The sequence below is a fragment of the Carassius gibelio genome, chromosome A5, assembly GCF_023724105.1.
Source record: "Carassius gibelio isolate Cgi1373 ecotype wild population from Czech Republic chromosome A5, carGib1.2-hapl.c, whole genome shotgun sequence".
Lineage (NCBI taxonomy): Eukaryota > Metazoa > Chordata > Actinopteri > Cypriniformes > Cyprinidae > Carassius > Carassius gibelio.
In genome coordinates, this window is record NC_068375.1 from 13,332,634 (window position 1) to 13,355,772 (window position 23,139).

At 36.4% G+C, this 23,139-nt stretch overlaps 1 protein-coding gene across 1 annotated transcript in view; it reads left to right on the forward strand.

Moving 5' to 3' along the window:
- Positions 1-870: 870 nt before the first annotated feature.
- Positions 871-23,139, forward strand: part of LOC127995333 (vacuolar protein sorting-associated protein 37D) — a 38,749-nt gene continuing 16,480 nt past the window's right edge. Inside the window, exons 1-2 of the mRNA XM_052591869.1 lie at positions 871-1,239; positions 14,598-14,769. Of these exons, the coding sequence (XP_052447829.1) occupies positions 1,072-1,239; positions 14,598-14,769 (340 nt within the window). The 5' untranslated portion in view covers positions 871-1,071. The remainder of the gene's footprint in view (positions 1,240-14,597; positions 14,770-23,139) is intronic.

Genomic DNA, 23,139 nt, shown 5'->3' on the forward strand with positions numbered 1-23,139 from the left:
GCCAACAGTGTTTAAAGGGAGGGGTACAATGGTGTTTCATGTATTCAGAGTTGTTCACAGTGTCAAAGAGATGGATTCTCATGTCAAACATGGCCAAAGTTGTAAAAAATAATTTGGAATTTTTGTGCCGAACATCTTACTTCCGGGTTGGTACACGTTTCGGCTGGGGTTTTTTTCGATCGTGGATCTAATGACGTAGACGATGGTGGAACTCCTTATATGAGCATTTCTCTCTGAAAAGTGTGCCCACGCACACGTCGAACAGAGGAGAGCGAGACTGCGCACATCAACACGCTTCATCGGGAAATCGTAGGCAGCGCTGCATAGGATTTGTTTGAGAATGGCTCCAAATAAGTGTGTTTTTGGATGTGAGGGAAAGTTTACCGTGTTCAGCTTTCCCAGGAACCCAGTGTTACATGAACAGTGGATGCAGTTTGTTTTTCCGGGGCAGCAACGGAGTGTATCAAGCCTTTGTGTGTTCTCGTCATTTCAGTAACAAATGTTTTATAAACAAGGCCCAGGTCGATGCTGGACTTTTGAGTGGTCCCAGTGATAAAAAAAACAACAACAACAACCCATTCATGTAAGTACAACTGCATCAGATTTCTGTCTTTTGTTGGAAATCAGCACATAAGTGAATATATGTTAATGAAAACAACACGAAACATCAGTATTATAGCTCCGCCCACAGCACGCCTCCAGGAGCTCGGTTTAGCCCACTCCTAACGCCGCCCCTGGTACTAATCTGTAGGTACTTGAGATTAACATGAGATTAGGTGAAACTGTATGTTATGTACCCTTTAAAGTAGCCCAAAACCGCGGATTTGGCAACACTGCCCCCCAGCACTGACCATATGCAACTGACTGATCTCGGTATTTTGAAGGTAATGTATGGCACGCTCTCAGTGCTGCGCCTCCTGGCGGTGGAATGCGGAACTGGAGGAATCTGTAAACGTGTGCATTGTCTTCGCAAACAGTCAGTGGTGCGCCTTCGTGCCGATGAGAGCTCCTCCGGCACCTCTCCCGTGTTCACGGAAATTTGGCGCCGAGCGTGAGCAACATGGAAGTTAAATGGCTGGCAAACGGAGTTGTTTAGTGCGCCTCACGGGGACCGGAATGTCCCAGAAAAGGGACGCGAACTCTTACCCAGATGGGTACAGGGTCCTCAATTGCAATGAACTACGGGAGCTCCTCCAAGATGACGAAAAAATGAATCAGATCGTGCGACTCAGTGAAGAGGTATTTCTTCGGTTCGCACACACCATTTAGACCTTTAACAGGATGTTTCTTTGCATGCCTGTCACTGTTTCTCTGATCAGCTGTTGTACTTGTCATTTAAACAAACTGTGCTAGATTTTGGTCCATGCACCTATTCGACTGCTCGTGGGATCTGTAGCGTGTTTTATGCTTTCCACGCCATCACACACATCCTGAAGCCCATACAGAGCTGCAGACCAGTGCACTGCAGAAGCACTACAGAGACTCACACACTTGATCAAATTGTGTTTTGTGGAGACGTTATTTCTTAAGGGAACCGTTTCCCAAATATTTACCGTCAGCGGTTAAAGTTTTGTGCATTGAAAGTAAACTACGAATTACACTATTTTAGTAATATGCTGCTTCACATATTAACATTTAATTTACAATTCCAGCTTTGCCAAAGGTGTTGACAAAAACGAGTTTTCCCCTCCTTTGATATAAAAATCAGTTTTAATGCGCAAGCCTTCGGAATACTTCATTCTGATTGGTCAATCGCATCATCAAGCAGAGAAATAATTTCATACATTATATAAAGTGACTGCTCAACTGCATATTTCACTGTTGTGTAGAGCAACACACCAGCACGCCATAAAGTGATTAATAATATAATAAATCACCATTGTTGCAGTATTCATGCTGTTGCCATTTTCATTTTTATTTATTGATTTGTATTATTATTCTAAATAGTCATTTTTTTTCACAACAGATTTAACAGGATATTTGTATTAGCTGAAGCTTTAGGCTTAACTGAAAGCTAAAGCTAATTCTTAAATTCTTGCTAAAAATTCTTAATATTTCATGTTTAGTTATTTATGCGTGTATAGTTAATGCCCCCCACATAGACTCTCTAGGAGTTGCAATAATGAGCGGCTGACTGTAAATGATCTCCTTGCATTTCAAGGGTTCATTGTAATGCAGGCCGTGTTCATTGTGTTCTATTCCAATGAATGCATTTGAAATGCATTTTTTAGGGCTGCAATATTTTCTGACTCCCCATGTTTAGCCATGAAATCTCTCTCCAGTTTATATGAGAACTCCTAAGGTGCATCATTCATTTTCAGCTTAGAACATCTTTTCTCATTTGGGACAGATCTGGTGTCACTGTAGACATTTAAGACTTAAATTGCTCTCGCCTGAAACCAGATCCCTGCAGGAAACCTGAGCATGTTATTGGGAATCTAAGGATAAATATGTTGGCTCTAGGTCATAAAAATACATCCTCAGTCTTCATAAAATCTGAAATACACATCATATACAGCACTTTGTGCTCATAAACTGAAGGAATATTTTTTATGTCACGCTAAACTCAAATTTATTTATCTGTGGACCCACAACAGGAAATGTCCTGGCTGCACTTTTTTTAACTCCGTGAAAGTGAATGAGGACAGAGGGTGCCTAGCTCTGAAAATGATAAAATCACTCTGTAGTTTGCAGAGGAGTAGTAGATATAGTATTCTTAAATCTCATGCTTGCACATGTTCAGACTTGCATCACCATTGTTCACCAGGCGACACTTGAGAAGCATTGGAGACACGACTGACTTCAAATGTATATGACGCATGTAAAGAGAGAAGAGCAGCCAGGACATTCCTTTAAATATCTCCTTTGGTGATACTCAGGAAAATCATACCAGTGTGTAATGACATTTATGAATTATAACAGAATAAGTGTTGTTTGACTACTATTTATATTATTTTATAGTAGTTACTGTTATATTGAATAAGCCTTTTTTATATTTTCACTTTTCGTTTTAATTTTAGTGTCAATTTTTAGTAATGTTACTTTTTTCGATTCCATTAGGTTTCGTTTTTATATTATTATTATTATTTGAAATTATATTTCAGTAGTTTTAGTACTTCAGATTCAACTTATTTTATGTAGTTGCTGAGGCAATGTTTCAATTTTTGTGTGTTTGTTTTAAGTTTTTCATCTAATAAACATTTATTTTATTATGATAATTTTTTTCATAATTATTTAAAAACCAAGTAGTTTAGTTTTAGTTAACAATAACAATTTTGGCAGGCCATATTCGATATTTTACAGATGGTAGATGTGTTTGTAACAGCAGCATGGTGAAGATAAAAATGATAACTGCACATACAGATACAATCTGCATCTTATGGATTGATGGGCTTTATCAATGGCTGTGCCACGAGAGTTATGCGCTGGGGTCGTAGAGGTCAAACTCCTAACGAATTGTGATCGGTGAGGCCCATCACTATTCCCATCACAAGGTCAATTCATTAACACCAACCGAGGTCTCAAAGCCAACCCCCTTGAAAGGATAACCAGTGCTCTGGATACAGTTATTTCTCTTGAGCGTCATTCCCTAACGAGATGGTGGTGATTTTATTCAATGGAAAAGGCTCTGTAATTCCCAAGCTGTGCTCTTTCCTGTGAATAGCAATGAGACGGCCTTTATGGTTAATTTTCTGCGCTCATGAGAGAAACAGAGGGGAGAGTCAGACATACTCCTTGAACTCATCAATAAGAGCAGGTCTTTGCTCATTCATGGTTTATTGACCAAGCCAAACCATCTTGGACTAAACAGATGGGCTTGATTAACTGTGCGTACGCTGCATGCTTAAATGTGTACAGCCGTCATTAATCATATGGATTTTCACCTTTGCTGTTTTGTTTTGCTTTCATGTTGAAAACAACTACATCTTAAGCTTGGATGTAAAATCTCATTGGCGCAAAGAAGCTGTCTGTTTGTCGACCAGTGGCAGACGGGACAAGTGTGGAATCTATTTCTATTTAAACATTTTTTAAATTACTATATTTTTAGCATGGCTCAAACATTTTAACAGATGTATTATCATTTTTTAAAGAAAAACATTACATTTATTTAATATTTTTTAACTACTGGTAAGTGTTTTTGCCTACAAAATATTGGTGCTACATATATATATATATATATATATATATATATATATATATATATATATATATACAGTATTGTTCAAAATAATAGCAGTACAATATGACTAACCAGAATAATCAAGGTTTTTAGTATATTTTTTATTGCTACGTGGCAAACAAGTTACCAGTAGGTTCAGTAGATTGTCAGAAAACAAACAAGACCCAGCATTCATGATATGCACGCTCTTAAGGCTGTGCAATTGGGCAATTAGTTGAAAGGGGTGTGTTCAAAAAAATAGCAGTGTCTACCTTTGACTGTACAAACTCAAAACTATTTTGTACAAACATTTTTTTTTCTGGGATTTAGCAATCCTGTGAATCACTAAACTAATATTTAGTTGTATGACCACAGTTTTTTAAAACTGCTTGACATCTGTGTGGCATGGAGTCATCCAACTTGTGGCACCTCTCAGCTGTTATTCCACTCCATGATTCTTTAACAACATTCCACAATTCATTCATATTTCTTGGTTTTGCTTCAGAAACAGCATTTTTGATATTACCCCACAAGTTCTCAATTGGATTAAGGTCTGGAGATTGGGCTGGCCACTCCATAACATTAATTTTGTTGGTTTGGAACCAAGACTTTGCCCGTTTACTAGTGTGTTTTGGGTCATTGTCTTGTTGAAACAACCATTTCAAGGGCATGTCCTCTTCAGCATAGGGCAACGTGACCTCTTCAAGTATTTTAACATATGCAAACTGATCCATGATCCCTGGTATGCGATAAATAGGCCCAACACCATAGTAGGAGAAACATGCCCATATCATGATGCTTGCACCTCCATGCTTCACTGTCTTCACTGTGTACTGTGGCTTGAATTCAGAGTTTGGGGGTCGTCTCACAAACTGCCTGTGGCCCTTGGACCCAAAAAGAACAATTTTACTCTCATCAGTCCACAAAATGTTCCTCCATTTCTCTTTAGGCCAGTTGATGTGTTCTTTGGCAAATTGTAACCTCTTCTGCACATGCCTTTTTTTAACAGAGGGACTTTGCGGGGGATTCTTGAAAATAGATTAGCTTCACACAGACGTCTTCTAACTGTCACAGTACTTACAGGTAACTCCAGACTGTCTTTGATCATCCTGGAGGTGATCATTGGCTGAGCTTTTGCCATTCTGGTTATTCTTCTATCCATTTTGATGGTTGTCTTCCGTTTTCTTCCACGTCTCTCTGGTTTTGCTCTCCATTTTAAGGCATTGGAGATCATTTTAGCTGAACAGCCTATCATTTTTTGCACCTCTTTATAGGTTTTCCCCTCTCTAATCAACTTTTTAATCAAAGTACGCTGTTCTTCTGAACAATGTCTTTAACGACCCATTTTCCTCAGCTTTCAAATGCATGTTCAACAAGTGTTGGCTTCATCCTTAAATAGGGGCCACCTGATTCACACCTGTTTCTTCACAAAATTGATGACCTCAGTGATTGAATGCCACACTGCTATTTTTTTGAACACACCCCTTTCAACTAATTCAACTAATTGCCCAATTGCACAGCCTTAAGAGCGTGCATATCATGAATGCTGGGTCTCATTTGTTTTCTGACAATCTACTGAACCTACTGGTAACTTGTTTGCCACGTAGCAATAAAAAAATATACGAAAACCTTGATTATTCTGGTTAGTCACATTGTACTGCTATTATTTTGAACAATACTGTATATATATATATATATATATATATATATATATATATATATATATATATATATATATATATATATATATATGTAAAATTATGGAAAGTGTAATTTAAATTATGGAAATTAATGGAAAGCACGGGAAATTAGCTAAATAAACTACCAATAAAATGTTTGGGGTAAGTATAATTTGTTTTATTATTTATTTATTTATTTATTTTGATGGTTTTATTCTGTGAACATGCATTAAATTGATCAAAATGGACAGTTAAACATTGCAAAAGATTTTCATTTCAAATAAATGTTAAATTAACTTTCCACTTATAAAAGAATACTGAGAAAAATATTAAGCGCCACGACGAAGATGGGAGTAATTATACTGAAAATACAGGTTTGACATCAAAGGAATAAATTAAATAATAAAAAAAAATATTAAAATGTAAAAACATTTATTTGAAATTAAATTATATCATTTCACAATCGGTAACAAAAAATAAATCAAAGTTTTAACTTGCCAACCCCAAACTTTTGATTAGTGGTGCTCAGTGGTACTTTGTAAAAATGGTACATTTAAAAATGTTGTAGACATTTTTTTAAGAATTATGAATGGACACAAAAAGAAATGATTGCAATGTAACAATTTTTCAATCAATCTGATCTTTTAACTGAACCGATTCTTTAATGATTCATTCACAAGTCTGATTCTCAAGTTCATGATAGTTTTATGATGCTTTAGTGTCATTACAGTGGGAAAGTCAGTCCACAATTATCGTTGGTAAACCGTTTTCATTTCTTTTAAAGAAAGTCATACGTGTCTAAAAGGACATGAGGGCGAGTGTATACTGACAGAAGTTTCGTTTTAGTTTGGGAGCATTATTTCTGTAAGGTATTTTCCAGTTTGTGACTGTAGGCATTTGTTTTATGACTATTGTATCATCCAGCCCACATGGTCTCCAGAGGACTTGCATCTGTGTGCGGTGTATAAACAGACATACAGGCAGCTGCAAACGGAAATAGATGGTCTGTGTCAATTCCTGTTTAGGGAAAATACTCTCCGTAGGTCCGGGATTTTTACTTTTGCATTAAACGGCAACAGAGAAAGAGAGAGGAAACTGGCGAAGAACAGAGATATAAGAGAAACATGTGCTGAAGACCCTGCTGTTTCCCTCCACATTCCCGACCACAAGTGTGAAAGATGTGCACAGAAGCAGGGCTGGACTGGGACAGTTATTGGATGGGTGACTTATGACACATGCGGCAAACACAACAGAATGGAATACTAAGAGTCTCGGGACTCTAAAATATGCCCCAGTCACTATAAGACTGATCATAGCCCCATCATGAAATGTGAAAGAGCATGTGTCTTAGCTGAGTTTGTCGTACGAAGCACCCATGCTCACCAAGATAAGCCACATCCATTCCTAGAGTTGCAAATGCACAGGTGAATTGGTTTTAGGCAACAGAATGCATGAAGTTTTAAAGAGATGCTCCAATAGAGCAAAAAAAAAAAACTCAGTCTAACTCAGAAACTGATTGAAAATTTCACACGCGCTGAATTAAATGTGAAATTTTGCAGAAATAGTATTCTCTTGTAAAACACATACTCTAGTCGTCTTTGTTTTATTTACAACTTTGGAAAGGTATTTTTTCCATAAGTTGCCTGAATGACTATTCAACTAATCGGTCTCAAAAAGCCCTGTATAATAGTTGGCTTCAGGTTCAGTGTCACATGTGTCCTAGTAAGGGACATATATAGTGATTGAAAACTCTGAAATCAGTTGTGAGTCAATTATTTAGTTGTTAATTGTGAAGTGGTTATATAGTTGAGATGTTGTCTGTATAATGTTCCAAATCAGTAATTTAGGACGTACCATTTCAATTAGGATTCTACCTTAGAAGGCAGCTGTAAGGCTACTTTTTTTTTTTTTATATTTGGAGTCGCAGTTTTTTATTTTAATTCTTATTCAAAGTTTATGTGATGGAATGTAAAGCGTTCAACAAACAATTAATAACTGATGCGTTAAAAAAATAAGACAAATCAATGTCCACTAACAAGAAAGAAACTAATAAAGTAATTTATTAAAAACTCAAAATAAGAGTTTTATGGATTTTTTTTGTGACTTTATTTTTTATTTATTTTTATTATGCGTGGTAGCTTTGTATTATTGTGTGTAGTTTAGTCCTAAATTCACTTTTAGTAGATATACAAATTTAAAATGTACTTTCTATTTCTCTGTTGCTATATTGTTAACCAAACTAAAAATATATAAAAAAATGTTTGTTTTAAAAGAATTAAAGCTAAAATACAATAAAACAAAATATAAAAATTACATGAAAAATTTTGAAAAGATATTGCCTTGGCAAGTAACTGAAATAAAAAAGTTTAATTTGAACTAAAATGACTAAAACAAAAAGTAAATTAAATTTAAAATGCTAAATTCAAATATTAATAAAAAAACAACATAAAATTGCTAAAATGTTAACATTAAAATGAAAAGCAAAAATATAAAATAATTCAAAATATTAATAAAACTATATAGCATTGTTCTAAGTAAATTATTAATGACTCGTGTTGCATGACCCAGACTCTTTGCCCAATCGAATGCTCTGTAGAATAAGGAAGCCCCTCCCACTAATACCCCCTGCAACTGACAAGCACAACGTAACTGACGTCTTTTTTCATTAAAAAGGAAGAACCTTTTGATATGTCTTGCCGAACCTTTTATTTAAAGGGTCCTTAAAGTGTGACAAAAAAAGGAGGAGTTAAAAGTTACTGTTCTATCTTATTTTTTTAGCAATTCGCATGCAAACTGACTTTCAAACTAACTGAACTTTCAAAAATTATGGATATTTAGCACAGCATGCTTCGGGATATGTTGTTCTTTTTTTTAAAGTAAGAGATAAATATTCATGATTTGACCTCCATGTGTAGTTAAAAAAGATGACATGAATACTGAGTCCCGCTGAGCAGTCATAATTGTTAGGCAGAGCATCAGAGTGACTGTAATTTCTGGGTGTTAAGTGCAAATGGATTAGGTTTGCAGGAGAGATAAAAAGATCTTAGTCTCTGCTGAAGCCACGCTTTGGATTATGGGTGAGAACTATAGGAAAATATATGACTACCCATATCCAATTCATTACCCAAACCATTTATCATTTTGTCTAGATCCTCAAAATGGCTCTGTAGGAATTTAAACGATCCTTCCCTGATCATACCCTGATCATTTAGTGGTTGACAACATCTGTATTGTCTTTAAATAGATTCCGAAACTATAAGTGGAAAGATAGTGTGTTCTTTGTTTGCTGTGAAACCATGGAAATGCTTGCCTTGTCGGAGTGGGCTGCATCCATTATCAAAAGATCATAGCCTAAACTCTATTCCTAATTCTAATCATAACCATCCCCTAAAACCAGAAACAAATGGTAGGAAACTTAACACTAGTATGTAGGCTTGAATGCTTGGCCACCGCATCGCATTAATGTGGTCCCGTTTTACATACTTAACGTTCATTCTTGCATAGCGGTAACACACTTTAGTACTCAAAGGAGCGATTTAGTTGTAGTAGTTGAGCTGATTAAAAATAACTGACCATAGGAAAAAAACAGAGCATGCTAATGGAGAGAATAGAATGCCTCGGAATGCTGAGATTGCAATGCATGGCGTTGACAAATTCTGGATTTACATAAATAGATGACTTAGAGACTGCATTTAGTATGTTTCAGGCCTAACCATCACTGCCAATAAAGAACCTTTATTTTTAAGAGTGTATTTAGCTAACTGTTAATTAAAATGATGTCATGACAACACTTGATTGGCTGATGACACACTATTCCGAACCCTTCATTAGTGAGTCTTATGATATTTTCACACTTGGCTCATTTGGAGCATTTGTTCAGGAACCTAGCACGTTTTCTACCTTAGTTTGGTTTATTTAGGCATGTAAGAACACGGCAATCATAGTCGGATCCGCTCCAAACCAATTGCTTCATGATCGCCTGAACAAGGTGGTCTCGGCCTGATTGAAAAACTCTGGAATGGTTTGGTTGTGGTAAAAAACAATCCAACCCAACGGACCAGTGATCCAAACTGAAACATAATTCAAAATGGGAATACATAAAAAGTCACAGCATCTGATATTAAGATGTTGTGTAATTGCAGTTCTCTGAAACAGGTGCATTGCGAGAACACTGTCCACCACAAAACCTTGATTTCCACTCTCTTGTCAATCCATCTGAATGGTTGACATTAACCAGCATAATCCCAGAACATAAAGAGGTGCACTCTGACCAATGAGAGGACAGTTTCACTCACATGTGACTTGCATAAACATATTTTGGTATGTTTCCTGTTCTGTAGTTGCTATGAAAATATTAACTGACATTTTTATGCATTTCAAAACTTTTTTTGCCTTGTAAAAATGAGCAAAACAGAACAAAGAAGAAAATGCCATGATTGTAAAAATTGAAGTCCCTGTTTATGGTCTGAAAACACCCTTAGTAACTATCCAAGTCCATTTCATGATTTTATGAAAGAACTGGGCATTGCTGAAATATCTAATATCATTAAATGTGTTTATTTGCAAAATACTAATACATTTTAAAGGCCATCAATTAAGAAAAGATGCATTTTGATTAAAAAAATAAATAAAATAAAAATGATATACTAGCAGGGTCTATCCTCTTAAAATAACGGATCCAAAAGGAGGTTTTCGCAGCATTGCTAATTTTTCATTCCCAAAGAACCTTTCATTGATCAGTTCTTAAAAGAACCAATTTTTTCTTGATTTTAATAATTCAAATAAGCTTTTTTCCAATAAAACCTTATTCTTTTTATACTTTGGAAAGGTTCTTTGGATGTTAAAAGATCTTCACGGAACCACTGATGGCAATAAACAACTCTTACAGTATTTTTAAAAGTGTATTGGTGCAAAACCCTTGAGCCAAACCCTAAACCTTGGACCTAAATGTAGTCTTCATCCCTTAAAAATTGAATGGCGACAAACTGGGACAGCACAGACATCTCATGTGTTTGCATTTTACTCTTCAAAGCTCCATTCGTCATGCAGAACTGATGCGTGTAATTTGCAATCATTTAACATTATGTGATTAAAAACCTGCTAGATGTTTTCCATCTGCGTTTGATGAGGGATTAGTTCTGAATATTTACATTGCTTAGTCTGTCTATAATAATCCTTTAATTAGGAAATTATTATCTGTTCTTTCTGTGCTCCGCCATTCTGGAGAAGTCGTCTCAAAGGAGAAACATTCAGTCGTCACCCACTCTCTTGAGGAGTTGATGGAACGTCCCCATATAAACAGCAATTATGTCGCGAGTTGAATCAAGCAATCGACCTTAAAAATAAGAGGTTTGAAGTCGTTTCCCAACAAAAAGAACCTCGCATAACCTCGACTACATTTTGATCACGTATGCTGTTTTGAGTTATTCTAAGCAGCTCAAGGATTCCAGTTTCATCGTCTTCAGAAGATGGGGGCTTGATCAAAGGGGACCACCGTTCTCATATTCCCCCTTAGCTAGATAGATTCTGTAATAGATGTGCCACCAGTGGGAATATCACCACTCTGTTTGGGGTCTTGCACGGCATCAAGAAGGAAGGCAAAATTCTCATATTCGTTGAGCGAATGAATCATTAATCCTCTTTTATGCTTGACTAAGCACGCTCAGTCTTCATAATGTTCCCCAAGTTTTGAAATGCAAGAAACGGGCAGTTAATATTCATAGCAGCAACAGAAGAAGAAAAATGAAGTTCTGTTACGACCCAAACCTTCACTTACAGTAAAAGTAGGGGTCTGTGGTTTCGACTGATGTCTAGGCCTTTGCGAATGCTTTCCATGAGACATTGGTTTGGACGTGGCTCTGCTTTTCCCTCCATGGTTAGAGAGTGGTCTTTGGACATGTCATGCAGGACGGCATTGCGGGTAATGGCACTTTTTTTAAGGGCATGTGGATGGATTTGTTCCGCAGCCATTATAGCAGGATTATTTTGTCATGGGGTTTTATTGTAATTAAGCAACACGTGGTAAACTGAGGCGGTTGGTTAGTCGAGCATTGTCTTCATTTGCGCTCCAGGCGGTGTCCCCTTTTCAACGGCAAATCAGTGGAAGAATGCTCATTCGCTTTCATCTAGAAATCATCAACTTGCTATAGAAATATAGTTGAATGTCAATATTTAGTGTCATTCAGACAGTTGTGGTGAATGAGGTCTTTACCTCCAAGATGCTCTGTTGCTGTTTCTGATGCCATCATGTGTGTTTTATTTTCTCTCTGTTATTACTTGAATCGTAAGCCTTCCTGTCATAATCATGAATTAGGCCTTTAAATCAGTACTATAATATGAATTAAGCAGAATCTTACACTCTTAAAAATAAAGGGGCTTCAAAAGGTTCTTAAATCGATGCCAAAGACAATCCATTTTTGGTTCCACAAAGAACCATTCCGTCAAAGGTTCTTTAATGAACCATCTCTTTCTTACCTTTTTATAATCTGAAGAACCTTCTTTTGCCACAAAGACTGTTTTGTGAAGCAGATGTTAAAGGTTCTTTATGGAACCATTTAAACAAAAAGGGTCTTCTATGGGATTGTGAAGCACCTTTTATTTTTAAGAGTGTTTTAAGAGTTATTGATATTAATTTCCCAATTCACAAGCCCTCAATTCGAATGACTGCCAAAATTGATTCACTCGTGATTCTTTCAATTATATTTCAGTTTAAATATACATTTTACTTGAAAGAAAGAAAAAAGAAAAGTCTCTGTTCAGCTGCTGCTATTAATAATACAAGAATTCTAGTAAGAAAAAGGTAAAGGAGTAGTTCACTTATAGAATATAATGACTCAATGAGACTCAACATGCTAAAGGTCCAAACTGCAGTTTCAGTGAAGCTACAAACTGCTTTACTAGATCCCAGCCAAGGAATAAGTGTCTTATCTAGTGAAACAATCTGTCATTTTCTTAAAAAGATAAAAATGTATATACTTTTTAACCACAAATGCTCATCTTGCACTAGCTCGACTTTGTGCATTACATAGTCATGTTGGAATGGTCACCAAGATGTGTGTGTATATATATATATATATATATATATATATATATATATATATATATATGCTATAAAATTATGATGAAGATTATAGCTCTGGATTGGGTGTATATATTATGTACTGTATACTTATCGTCCTCTACAAACTGTATATATGAGACTGTAATATAAAACTCTTTTCATCCATCCTGTAATTTAAAATATATTGATATAACTGAAGTAGCGATAGCTTGATTCCATAACCACTCTGCTGGTTAATTCTGTAAGTTAATTCAGTGAAGGAACCACTGGGCTGATTCAGTTGAACTCCCGAGTGTGTCTTGAGTCTTTTTGATGGATTGAATGACTCATTTTCATTGTTTTTGAATTGATCCATACTTGTTGCACAGTATGTTTTTATTTACTACATAAGAGTTATTTGTTCATGAATTGGATTACTCTTGCTATGCTGTATCATGTTTTTATTTCCTAATAAGAACCAATTCTTTTTGTATAGTCTTACATCTTAGTAAACTCAGACTCAACTAAAAGCCTTGCCCAGTTCTCATGAAACATAAGGATCTTTCTCTACACATCAAACACATTAGCTAAAATCCTCAGTCAAGTTAGTAATAAAACTGAAGGCTATTATTTTCTCTTTTAAATTTCCTACAATCTCTCTTGGACACGTTCATGGATTCTGTGCCTGGCATAATAACCTAACCTCATATGACCCCTGAGAAATTTGATGCATTGAGTTGCATTATTCACACTCACTCTGTACGCCTCATAAGTCCTGAATACATTTCAAGTTCTTTGTGTTCTTGCTTTCCTGACTTCTGTGGTGACCTTGATGGCCATCTCGTTTGAGGAACTGCATTCCTAAACCGCATCTACACAGGAACCTGATCCAAAAGAGTAAAAAAAAAAATCCCTCAGCTGTGGAACGTACTCTTTCAATATGAACTGTTTATACAGTATGCTATGTGATAAAACCTCAAGTAATACAAGCTTTCGCTTCCAGCTATCTCTTGTAAATCTGATGCAGCCGTGATAAGTAACAAGACATCCTGTCAATCTAAAACATGCTAGCAAGAAGTTAAAAACATGTTAGAAACATGCTAGCAACATGCTTAAACATGTTCATCTAATAGATTATACTCTAATATTCTAACAGAGTAAATCATGCTAGCAACACAAAGTAACATGCTAACCATGCTTAACAACACTTGATAAGAAACACTATTTGAGACACGCTAGCAATGCTTAGAAAGGTGCTCTGGTCTAAAAAGGTTTATTGGGAACTGAACTGGTTTTTTAATGGTTTCTTTGGGGGTTGAATGAGGTCTGAAGTGGTCTAATATGGCATGAGACTTCATCTAACTTTTTCTGCCTTTTTTTTTTTATTTTTATAAAACATTCAAACCTCAAAGTTTGTCAAGGTTTTCTCAAGATTCTCAAGATCTTCTTTTCATGTAATATTGTGTAATCATTTTTTGCTTCAATATTTACAGTTATTTAATAGAAGAAACAAAATGTTGACTTTATAATACTGCATTTGCTCACACACAGTAGTATAAATGTCTCTGTCATACTCATCGCTTATCTTGGACTTTCTTTAGGTTGTCGGATTGATTGATTGGTGTTAGATTGTATGAAAGATGATCAAGCCTTTGTGTTCTGCTTTTTTGTTGTTCTAGTTTTGTTTCTTGAGCGATGAATAACTGAAATTTGTGTTCAGTTCCAGGAGCTCCAGCTGGACAGGGAATCCATGTTAGTAACCAATTGGAGTCTTGCAGAAGAGAGCCTTTCGCGACGCCCTCACCTCCAAAACGGCAAGCTGCAGTTGGCTGCAAAGTACAAGGAACTGGCAAAACTGACCACAGCCTGCAGGGAAAAGCAAAGCCGACTTGGTGAGTAGAGATTTAGGGTCTTGTGCGAGTGATGTTGTGAATGCGAACTACACCAGCTGTTTCTCATTTTCTTTATGGTTCAACACACGTTGTGTTGTTTGCTTTTTATATCAGCTATATCTAGGGCTAGGTGATAAATCCATATCAGTATTTTATTGATTGTCTCGTCTTCCTGTATGAGGAGACTCCAAATTAAATTCATCTCCAAAGCTGATTTTTCACTTCATGGTTTCATTTGATAAAAGGTCCTATTAAATTCAGACTGAAACTGAAAAAGCCTCATGAAATATCACCAAAATAAATATTCAGTTTACCTTGTAGAATAATGCATCACTATTGTATATGAGATATAAGGAAAAAAAACTGAATTTGGGGGAATAAAACGAAATGGATTTTATGGGGTCCTAAATGAAAAGATTACTCTGTTTAAAATGTGAGCCCAACACAAATGTGTCAGGATAAACATCTTTCAGGGAAAAGTTATTCTGTGCTCCTCCCCAGGTTAAAGTCATGTTAGACAGTTCATTAAAGCATGTTGCTAATCTGATGACCGATATGTGTTGAAAGCTGGCTGTTAACTGAGCAGTTTAAGAATAGCATCGGGACACTGCTGTCATGTGTTTCTGCTGGTAATATTTCAATATCTCCAGGCAACATTGTTCCATAATAACACACCCTGATGTCCGGAGCTCCTCATTTATTCAACGCAAGAACGGCTGACATGCTGACCTATGCCTGAATTGTTGATCCATCCAGCTGCGATATCTCCAATGCTGGAGCAGAGTTACCTTTGGTCGCCCCCTCACCAGGGTGGAGTGTAGCGGTCAGTTCTCAAAGGGGTAGTCTGGGGCCACAAGGTCCCCACCTGGCTTCCCCACCTCTTTTCAACACCATTCCAGGAACAGTTGCCCTCATCTGGATCAGATGTACTTAAGGTGCTGAGGTTTCACTTCCCAAACTGTTCCTCATGGGTTCACAAGGGCTAGTTGTGCTTTTTCTCTCAGCGTGGCCAGAATAAGATAAATATTATTGTGTTCTTCCTTGGTCTTCTTCCTCTTTTGGCTGAATGCTCAGCATAAATTTCTCATCTTTTTTTTATTGGGCCGCTGACATGGCATGACTATTATTAGGTTGTACAAGAGAGAGCTTGTGAATTAGAAATCAGTCCTTTTGTTATTGTTTCCTTTATTATTTTAGGCATCAAAGTTCATAATGGTACATGGTCAGGATTTGAGCATGAACTCTTTTCAATGGTTCAATAGTCATGGGATTCTGAATGTTTATTAAACCAAGGAAAATGAATGGGAAGGGAATCATTTTGACTGGAGTTTTTCTTCAGTTTGTAAAAACAATAAAAACATGTTCATAGTAAGTCACTTACGATAGATGACTGTTTGGGCGATCGGACTGGAAGTTTTACTAGCGGAAATGTAAAGAAGGCATTTTTCGGTAAAATTTATTTAGTAAAAATGTATGAATTTGGCCTTGAATACTTATCTTGGTGGATGAACCTCTGGTTAAGGTGTTATCCTGATTCCTGTAGGTAAAATTTGTTCCAGGTAAAACAGTGCGTTATAGATATTGATAGTCAAATTCCTTTCATTTATGCTTTTACAGATATTTAGCAAATTTGAATGTTATATTAGTTTTACAGGGACCTGCCATGAATTGAAAGATCAATGGATTTAAGCTGTGTTTTGGGCTAAAAACAATGACAGTGACCGTATTGAATTAAACCGAATGAGTTTAAGAAACTTGGTGATACTCAGTTTAAACATATTAAGTGTCTTGTAATGTGGGTTTACAGTGAAATACCACATTTAAAAAATGGTGCAACTGTTTAGTTTGCTTCTCTGTTTGTTTAGGCCAAGTCAAACAACAATTATCTGTTGTGTACACCGATTTAAAAAAAAAAATTGCAAAGGAAGCCGCTCAAATGAAGTGGCTCAGCTGGGATCTCAGGGGAAAGCGTTGGAATTCTGGAAATCTTTCTCTGGAATTCTTGCTCCGCCATCATTCATCGCTGAACAGCCTCCTGTGTGCATAAATGATTTAGGCATGTGGTGGCTGTAGAGACAACAAGATAAGACCGTTGCATTAATTCATGTATGGTCAGGCTGTATATATTTCCGCTGTAGCCCACAACATTGAACCACCTTTCATACTTTTGGGCCCGCCTTTTAGCCCTTAGACCAAAGAGGCAGATAGGAATTATATGTTGACGTTTTTGGCCCCTCCTCACCATTGTGCAGCCCAACTAGTGATGCAGATCCATTTGAAAGGGCTTTTGTTTGTGACCCCACTTCCAGTGCTGTTCGAAGAAAAGGCAGAGATTCATATGATAGTCAGAAAGTCTCAACCAGCCCAGCAGCGTCTGGGAACTGAAGTCTGAAGGAGATAGCTGAAAAAGAGTGGAGTGAAATGCCAGCAGGAAATTGAACTGTTTTGAGCGGGCAGAAAGGAGGAGACAGTGGGGTTCCTTCAGTGTCCAACTGAGCAACAAAAGATCAGCAGAGATATCTGCTAGTCTGCTTACATGCTCTGACAGAGCTTGTACAGGAAGTTCCCATCTCCATGGCCACATGGGCAAAGATCCGCTCTGGACGTTTTTTCCCTTCGCTCTCACAGCTGCCAGCTAGTGACAGAAGGAGGGTGGAATGTTCACCTTCCTGTCACCATGTAGTGCACATGTACCAGTGCCTCCAGCTGCAGGCTACAGCCGGATGGGTGGGAGATCGTTCCCCCAAGACCAAACATCTGATTCTCATTCCTTTAGACCCGAAAGAAAGAATGAAAAACCGTTGGATTGCTCCATCAGCTGAGACCGGAGTTCTGGCTCAGAGGATTGCGAGTTATTGCGTAATACGCCATAGCTGCGACAGACGTTAGAAGAAGAATTTGGCTCTGGAAGGTGCACAACTTGTTTCTTCATGGGAATTTAAATTTAACTTGACGAAGCCACCATTCCAGGTGGTTTTGTTCCCACTCAGACTTGCTCTTTTGCTTTTAATGCTTTTGCCAAATGTGTACATGCATGACTCCGGTTAAGTCTCTTATTCCTACTGTTCTCCCTCACATGTGGCCCACAGCACATTCTTGGCCTGTGCTGGTATGCGATAGACTATCCATCCTGCTTCAAAAGCAAAGAATACCACCAGTGCCCTTTTATTGTTAACCTAGCGTAACGACACCGTCCTGCTGACCTTTCACATACACTGCAACCTATCATTGACATCTCAACACATACCCGCTTTCAAACGCCCCACACTTTACCACAAAAACCATCAACTCCCCCAGAGGGGGTTCAGCTGTCATTGCAAGCATGAAAAGGGCATCTGTGTCTGTAAATCACGTGGAAAAGAGTCATGCCGGTGCAGCCAAAGAGGCCAGGGAAATCTGTGAGAGTGCATAGTTCTTACTGATGGAGGAGCTGCTAATTACCAGGATGTGAAGTCACTCTGGCCCTCTCTCCGTGTTTGAATGCAGGGGGCAGTTATCAAAGCTGGATTGGGGCCACTGAGCTACTACACTCATGAGGCTTAATCACTTAGCAGGAGAAAGGGGCCTCTCACAAGCTTTTGAAATCAATCTCCTGAGAATCCAACCCAAGCTGGGTTCCCCATGCCAAAAGCCCTTAGAAAAAATAAACTTGATACATTATGTTGACATTTCTGCATTTACTCTTTCACATTGGCTTAAGCTCAGTGACACTGAAAGGGAAGGAAAACTAAATGCTCTGCTGAATATTAGGAAAATAGCTCAAACCTTTTCATATAAAAAAATCCCACTAATAAGCATATTGTTTGTATTGTGATAGATTGTGCATTCTTCTGCAATACCATGTATTAAGAAATAAGATATAAGTATTAGTACAGTATTATAACAAGGCCCCTTAATTATAATTGTTTTAATACTAAATCTAATACCTAAAAAACTAGAAAGTTGAAAATAACATTTTTAATGATTTAGTATTTTTTTCCTTTGATGGCAAATAAGTGCTGCTAAGTATTTTTGGAAAAACTTTAACATATCCTTTATAAATAAGTATTCATTTTATAAAAAAAAAAAAAAAAAAAACCTGACCCCCAAACTTTGAATGGTACTGTATATTGTTTCAAAATATTTCTATTTTGAATCAATGCTGTTCTTTTAAACTTTTTATTCAGCAAATAATCCTGAAAAAGGTATCACAGGTTCCGAAAAGAGAAAGGAAAAAAAAGCATTGGTAATAAATCAGCATTTTAGAATGAAATCTGAAGACTGTAGTAATGGCTGATGAAAATGGAGAGGAATAAATGCACATAAGAAACTTCTTTAAAACATTACAAATCTCATATATAAACTTTAAAATATATACAGTAGGATAAAAAAAGAATAATGCAAAGGATAACTTTTATAATCCTCGATTTTATTATACACGATTGTTAAAAGAGATTTAGTCATGCTGAGTCTGTTTTGAGCGCGTTGCTGTTTATTAGAAGGAAACACATGCTGAACTTTCTGTCAAGCCTTTTAATTAAACAGAAAGGTCTCCTCAGGCATCCCTGTGTTTGGGCTTGTGTGGTGTCCTCACATTGTCTGCTTTGACCCGAGGAAAACCTGGAAAAAAAACCCTCAATGAGTGCATTCTTCAGAAGGGTGCTTGTGTGCTTTCCCCTCTAATTTAACACCAGAAGTGACACTTTCACAGAATGTTGCAGTGCAGAATCATTCATGATATCAGTTCAGTTCTTTAATCAAGAATAATTTACTTCCAATCACATTGTCCCAAACTTGTATGGCTTTCTTCTGGAGAAAGATCATTGACTTCTGACTTCAGTATACTTATAGTGCAGAAGCCAAATGGACTGCTTTTATGGTTGTTTTTTGTATCTTCACTGTGAAATGTCATGCATGATGAAATTTATGTAATTATCCTTTTGTGTTCCATGAAAAGAAATACTGATTTATAATATTCATGTTGATTTTTTTCTTGCGAGTACGAGAGGATGTGATGTGTGGGTTGTCGCGTGCAAACCCACTGGGGAGCATTAGTTGTCTGAAGTTATTCCTTTCATTCTGATGACAGGAAAGCAGCCGGTGGTATTTATCTGTAAAGACCACAAAAGAACACCCACCGGTTATTTTGACAGGAAGTGAGGGAGTGTGTGCATACGCGCTTGCAAAGAATAAAAAACTTTGCAATTTTTTACTGTGTGCATGCACACATAACAATTAAGTCCATTAAAGCTAGTTTGGCAAATGTAATTAAACAATACCAATGTGGAATAGATGCCAGATAATCAATTATTCCAAATAGTTTGGATGCCATCCATCATTGTGGCAGCACACACCTTAGTTATAGAAAGTGAAAATACTCTTGAATGAAAGATGAGAGGCCAGTGGCCAAATGTGATGACATCACAGCATTAGCTTGCAATGCAAACAAAACGTTTGCTAAAGTGTTGTGATAGAAGTCCTTGTGTAAATAGCACTTTGCTTCCATACATATTAATAAGTCCAATCTATTGACATATGACTTGGGTTTACAGCGTGCATTGTTTTGAAAAATTGACTAGTCCACTCCAGCGAGTCTTGCATGCTAAGTTCGTTTCGCTGCTCAAGACTTGGAGAATGTGTTTTCTCATGTGTTTACAATGAACAATTGATCTTTAATTAATCATTCACCAGTGTCAGCTAATATCTCATGCTTCGAGGCATGCTCATGCATATTTTACTGACATAATAATTAGGGTTGTCACCTAGCTGGAAAGATAAAAAATAACTAGGTTTCAGTTCAAAATGCTTTATTGGCATGAAAAAAAAAAAGATTTATTGATTCTGCACTAACACTTAACAATAACAGGAGCAGTGTTGTAATTGTTAACTTATTGAAACTGCTCAAAATTGTTTTCATTAATTGTAATAAATCTGAGATAGTTAAAAATCGCTTGTTACCTTGGCCAAAAACTGAAAATAAGTTGAACTACTAAGCTAAAACAGAAATAAAATTATAGAAATATGAACCAACCACAAAATAAAACCACTAAAACCTAAAATAAAATGAAAATCAACTAAAAATGTCATACTAAAAGCTACTTCAAATATGAATAAATACTATATTAGTATAGAAATAATATCAAAGTAAAACATGAATCTTAATCTCATGTGAGTGGATATCATGTGAAATATACTTCACTCCTTTACATGTAAAACTATAAATATACAGACTAGTGGTCGACCGAAATATCACCAAAGCCGATATATTTCAAATATCGGCATTGACCGATAAGTTTATATTTTGACGGCGCTGAGACTGAGAGCGGCAGCACCTGAGCGCGCAAAGTGCAAAACTCTCTCATGTTCATCATCTTCATTAACAGTTCTGTCTAACACGGATAGAAGTCCGTCTAATAATCAGATAGAATGGTTAAACGAAAGAATCAATGTATGCAGAAAGTATTATAACAAATGCTTTTATTTTAGGCCTGTGTGAAGTGTGCATTTTTATCCAGCATTATCACGCGTTCTCTGTGTGAATTGAATGCTTTAAACTTTAAACTCGTGATTTCAAATTATGCTGCACTTTATGCATTTGCCCACTGTCATATTTATGTCATTTTCACTGTGTGCTGTATGTGAAATGAGGGTTACCCTGAGTTTGTTTGAAAAATATGATTCCCATTGCACACAAACTTCCCAGCTTGTTGTGTATTATGTAATGCATAGCAGTGAGTCATATCGTTGACATATGACTCAGTTTGACATTGCATTGCATTGAGAAAAAAAGCCTGTTCCACTGGGATGTATGCTAACTTTGATTTGCTCCTTAATGGTTGGAGGATCAAATGATAGTCTATAATTCATCCAGCATTCACCAGCTAATAATCAGAGACTCATGCATATCTTTGTACAGGTATGTATCTTTTGGGGGATAATTTCCAAGCCAGCAAGATTAATAATCAAGATTTAATTTAGCTGAAAATGCTTTACTGCAGACAATCAGTAGTCTTCATTCCTTGATCTTTGGATCATCTCATATCCTGCTGGAGAACATGATCATGAACAGGTTTTGTTCATGCAGTTCAACTGCTGCTGTCATTAAAGCAAAAGAAGAACAAACCAAATACTAATGCACAATAGATATTGTGAAATTCATGTCGAGTTTCCATTCAGTTTGTTACATTAATAAGTATTATATGAGCATGTGAGTTTCTGCTGATGCTGACAGTTGATTTAACAGGATCTCTCGTCAAAAAGATATGCACTTATATTAGAGTTGCACTTGTAGTGTTCTTTAAATTATAAAGGTATATTTAAAAACTGTACTTGTAGCTAATATACTATTAATGAAATACATAAATAGAAATATTTAATGAAAAGCCACTGAAATGTACTTAAAGGGGGCACAGTTAAGTACACTTGAGAGCAAACAACCTTGTAAAAATATTAAATGTCAAAATAATAATGTAAAAAGTTTTACTCTAAATCATTAATGAAATGCATTTATTTTGATGTGTTAATCTTCTAAAGAACATTAAAAGTAACTGAAAAGGAATTGATTGTAACACTGATATTAAATTTAAAGTTAATATAGTTTGAATGTGCAACAGTACAACTTCATCATTATAAATATGTAATTATGGATATATTTAAATGCATGACATAAGTTTCAATAGAAATGACATTAAAGTGTATCTGTTCATTCGGCAGTGCACTTACACCATATTTTAAAGACATCATTATGAAATTACATATAAAGTGGGCACTCTAAAGATACTTTTATTTCATAGTAATGTAAAGTATTATACATTGCAGTTGAATTGTTATTAATATGCAATTAAGTGACTTAAAACATTCAGTTCACACTTAAGTATATTATTTTAAATATAATAATATATATTTTTTAATGGTAAGCTTAATTTTACTTTTTTCACAATGCTTTCACAATTTTTGCCTTTTTAGGGAATAAGAACGATGAATGTTTTTCTTTTGCAGATACTAACAGGATACTAAAGTCTGACCTTAAAAGACCTTTTATTTGGAGCGAAACGATTGTGTTCAGTCAATGAAATCCATTAGCGTTATGCATTCATGCTCTGGTTATTGATCTCTGAAGTTCAGTCCAGGTGAATGATGCATTTCCTTCTCTGATTGGCCATTTCATTCAGTTCTCACTTCTTTTTTGCTATTGTATCTATTTTGGTTTCACATGACCATGGACCATGATCTGTCATGTCACTATAAAAGCTTTGGGTCCTTAGCTTGGTCTCCATCAAGAGCCATTGTAACTGTGAGATCCCATAAGCCCCAGGTCATATCTCTGGCTCCAGAAGTTTCTTTGCCATGAAGTGGGCACCCTTCGGCTCATCTGCATGGTTTCTCCCCAGT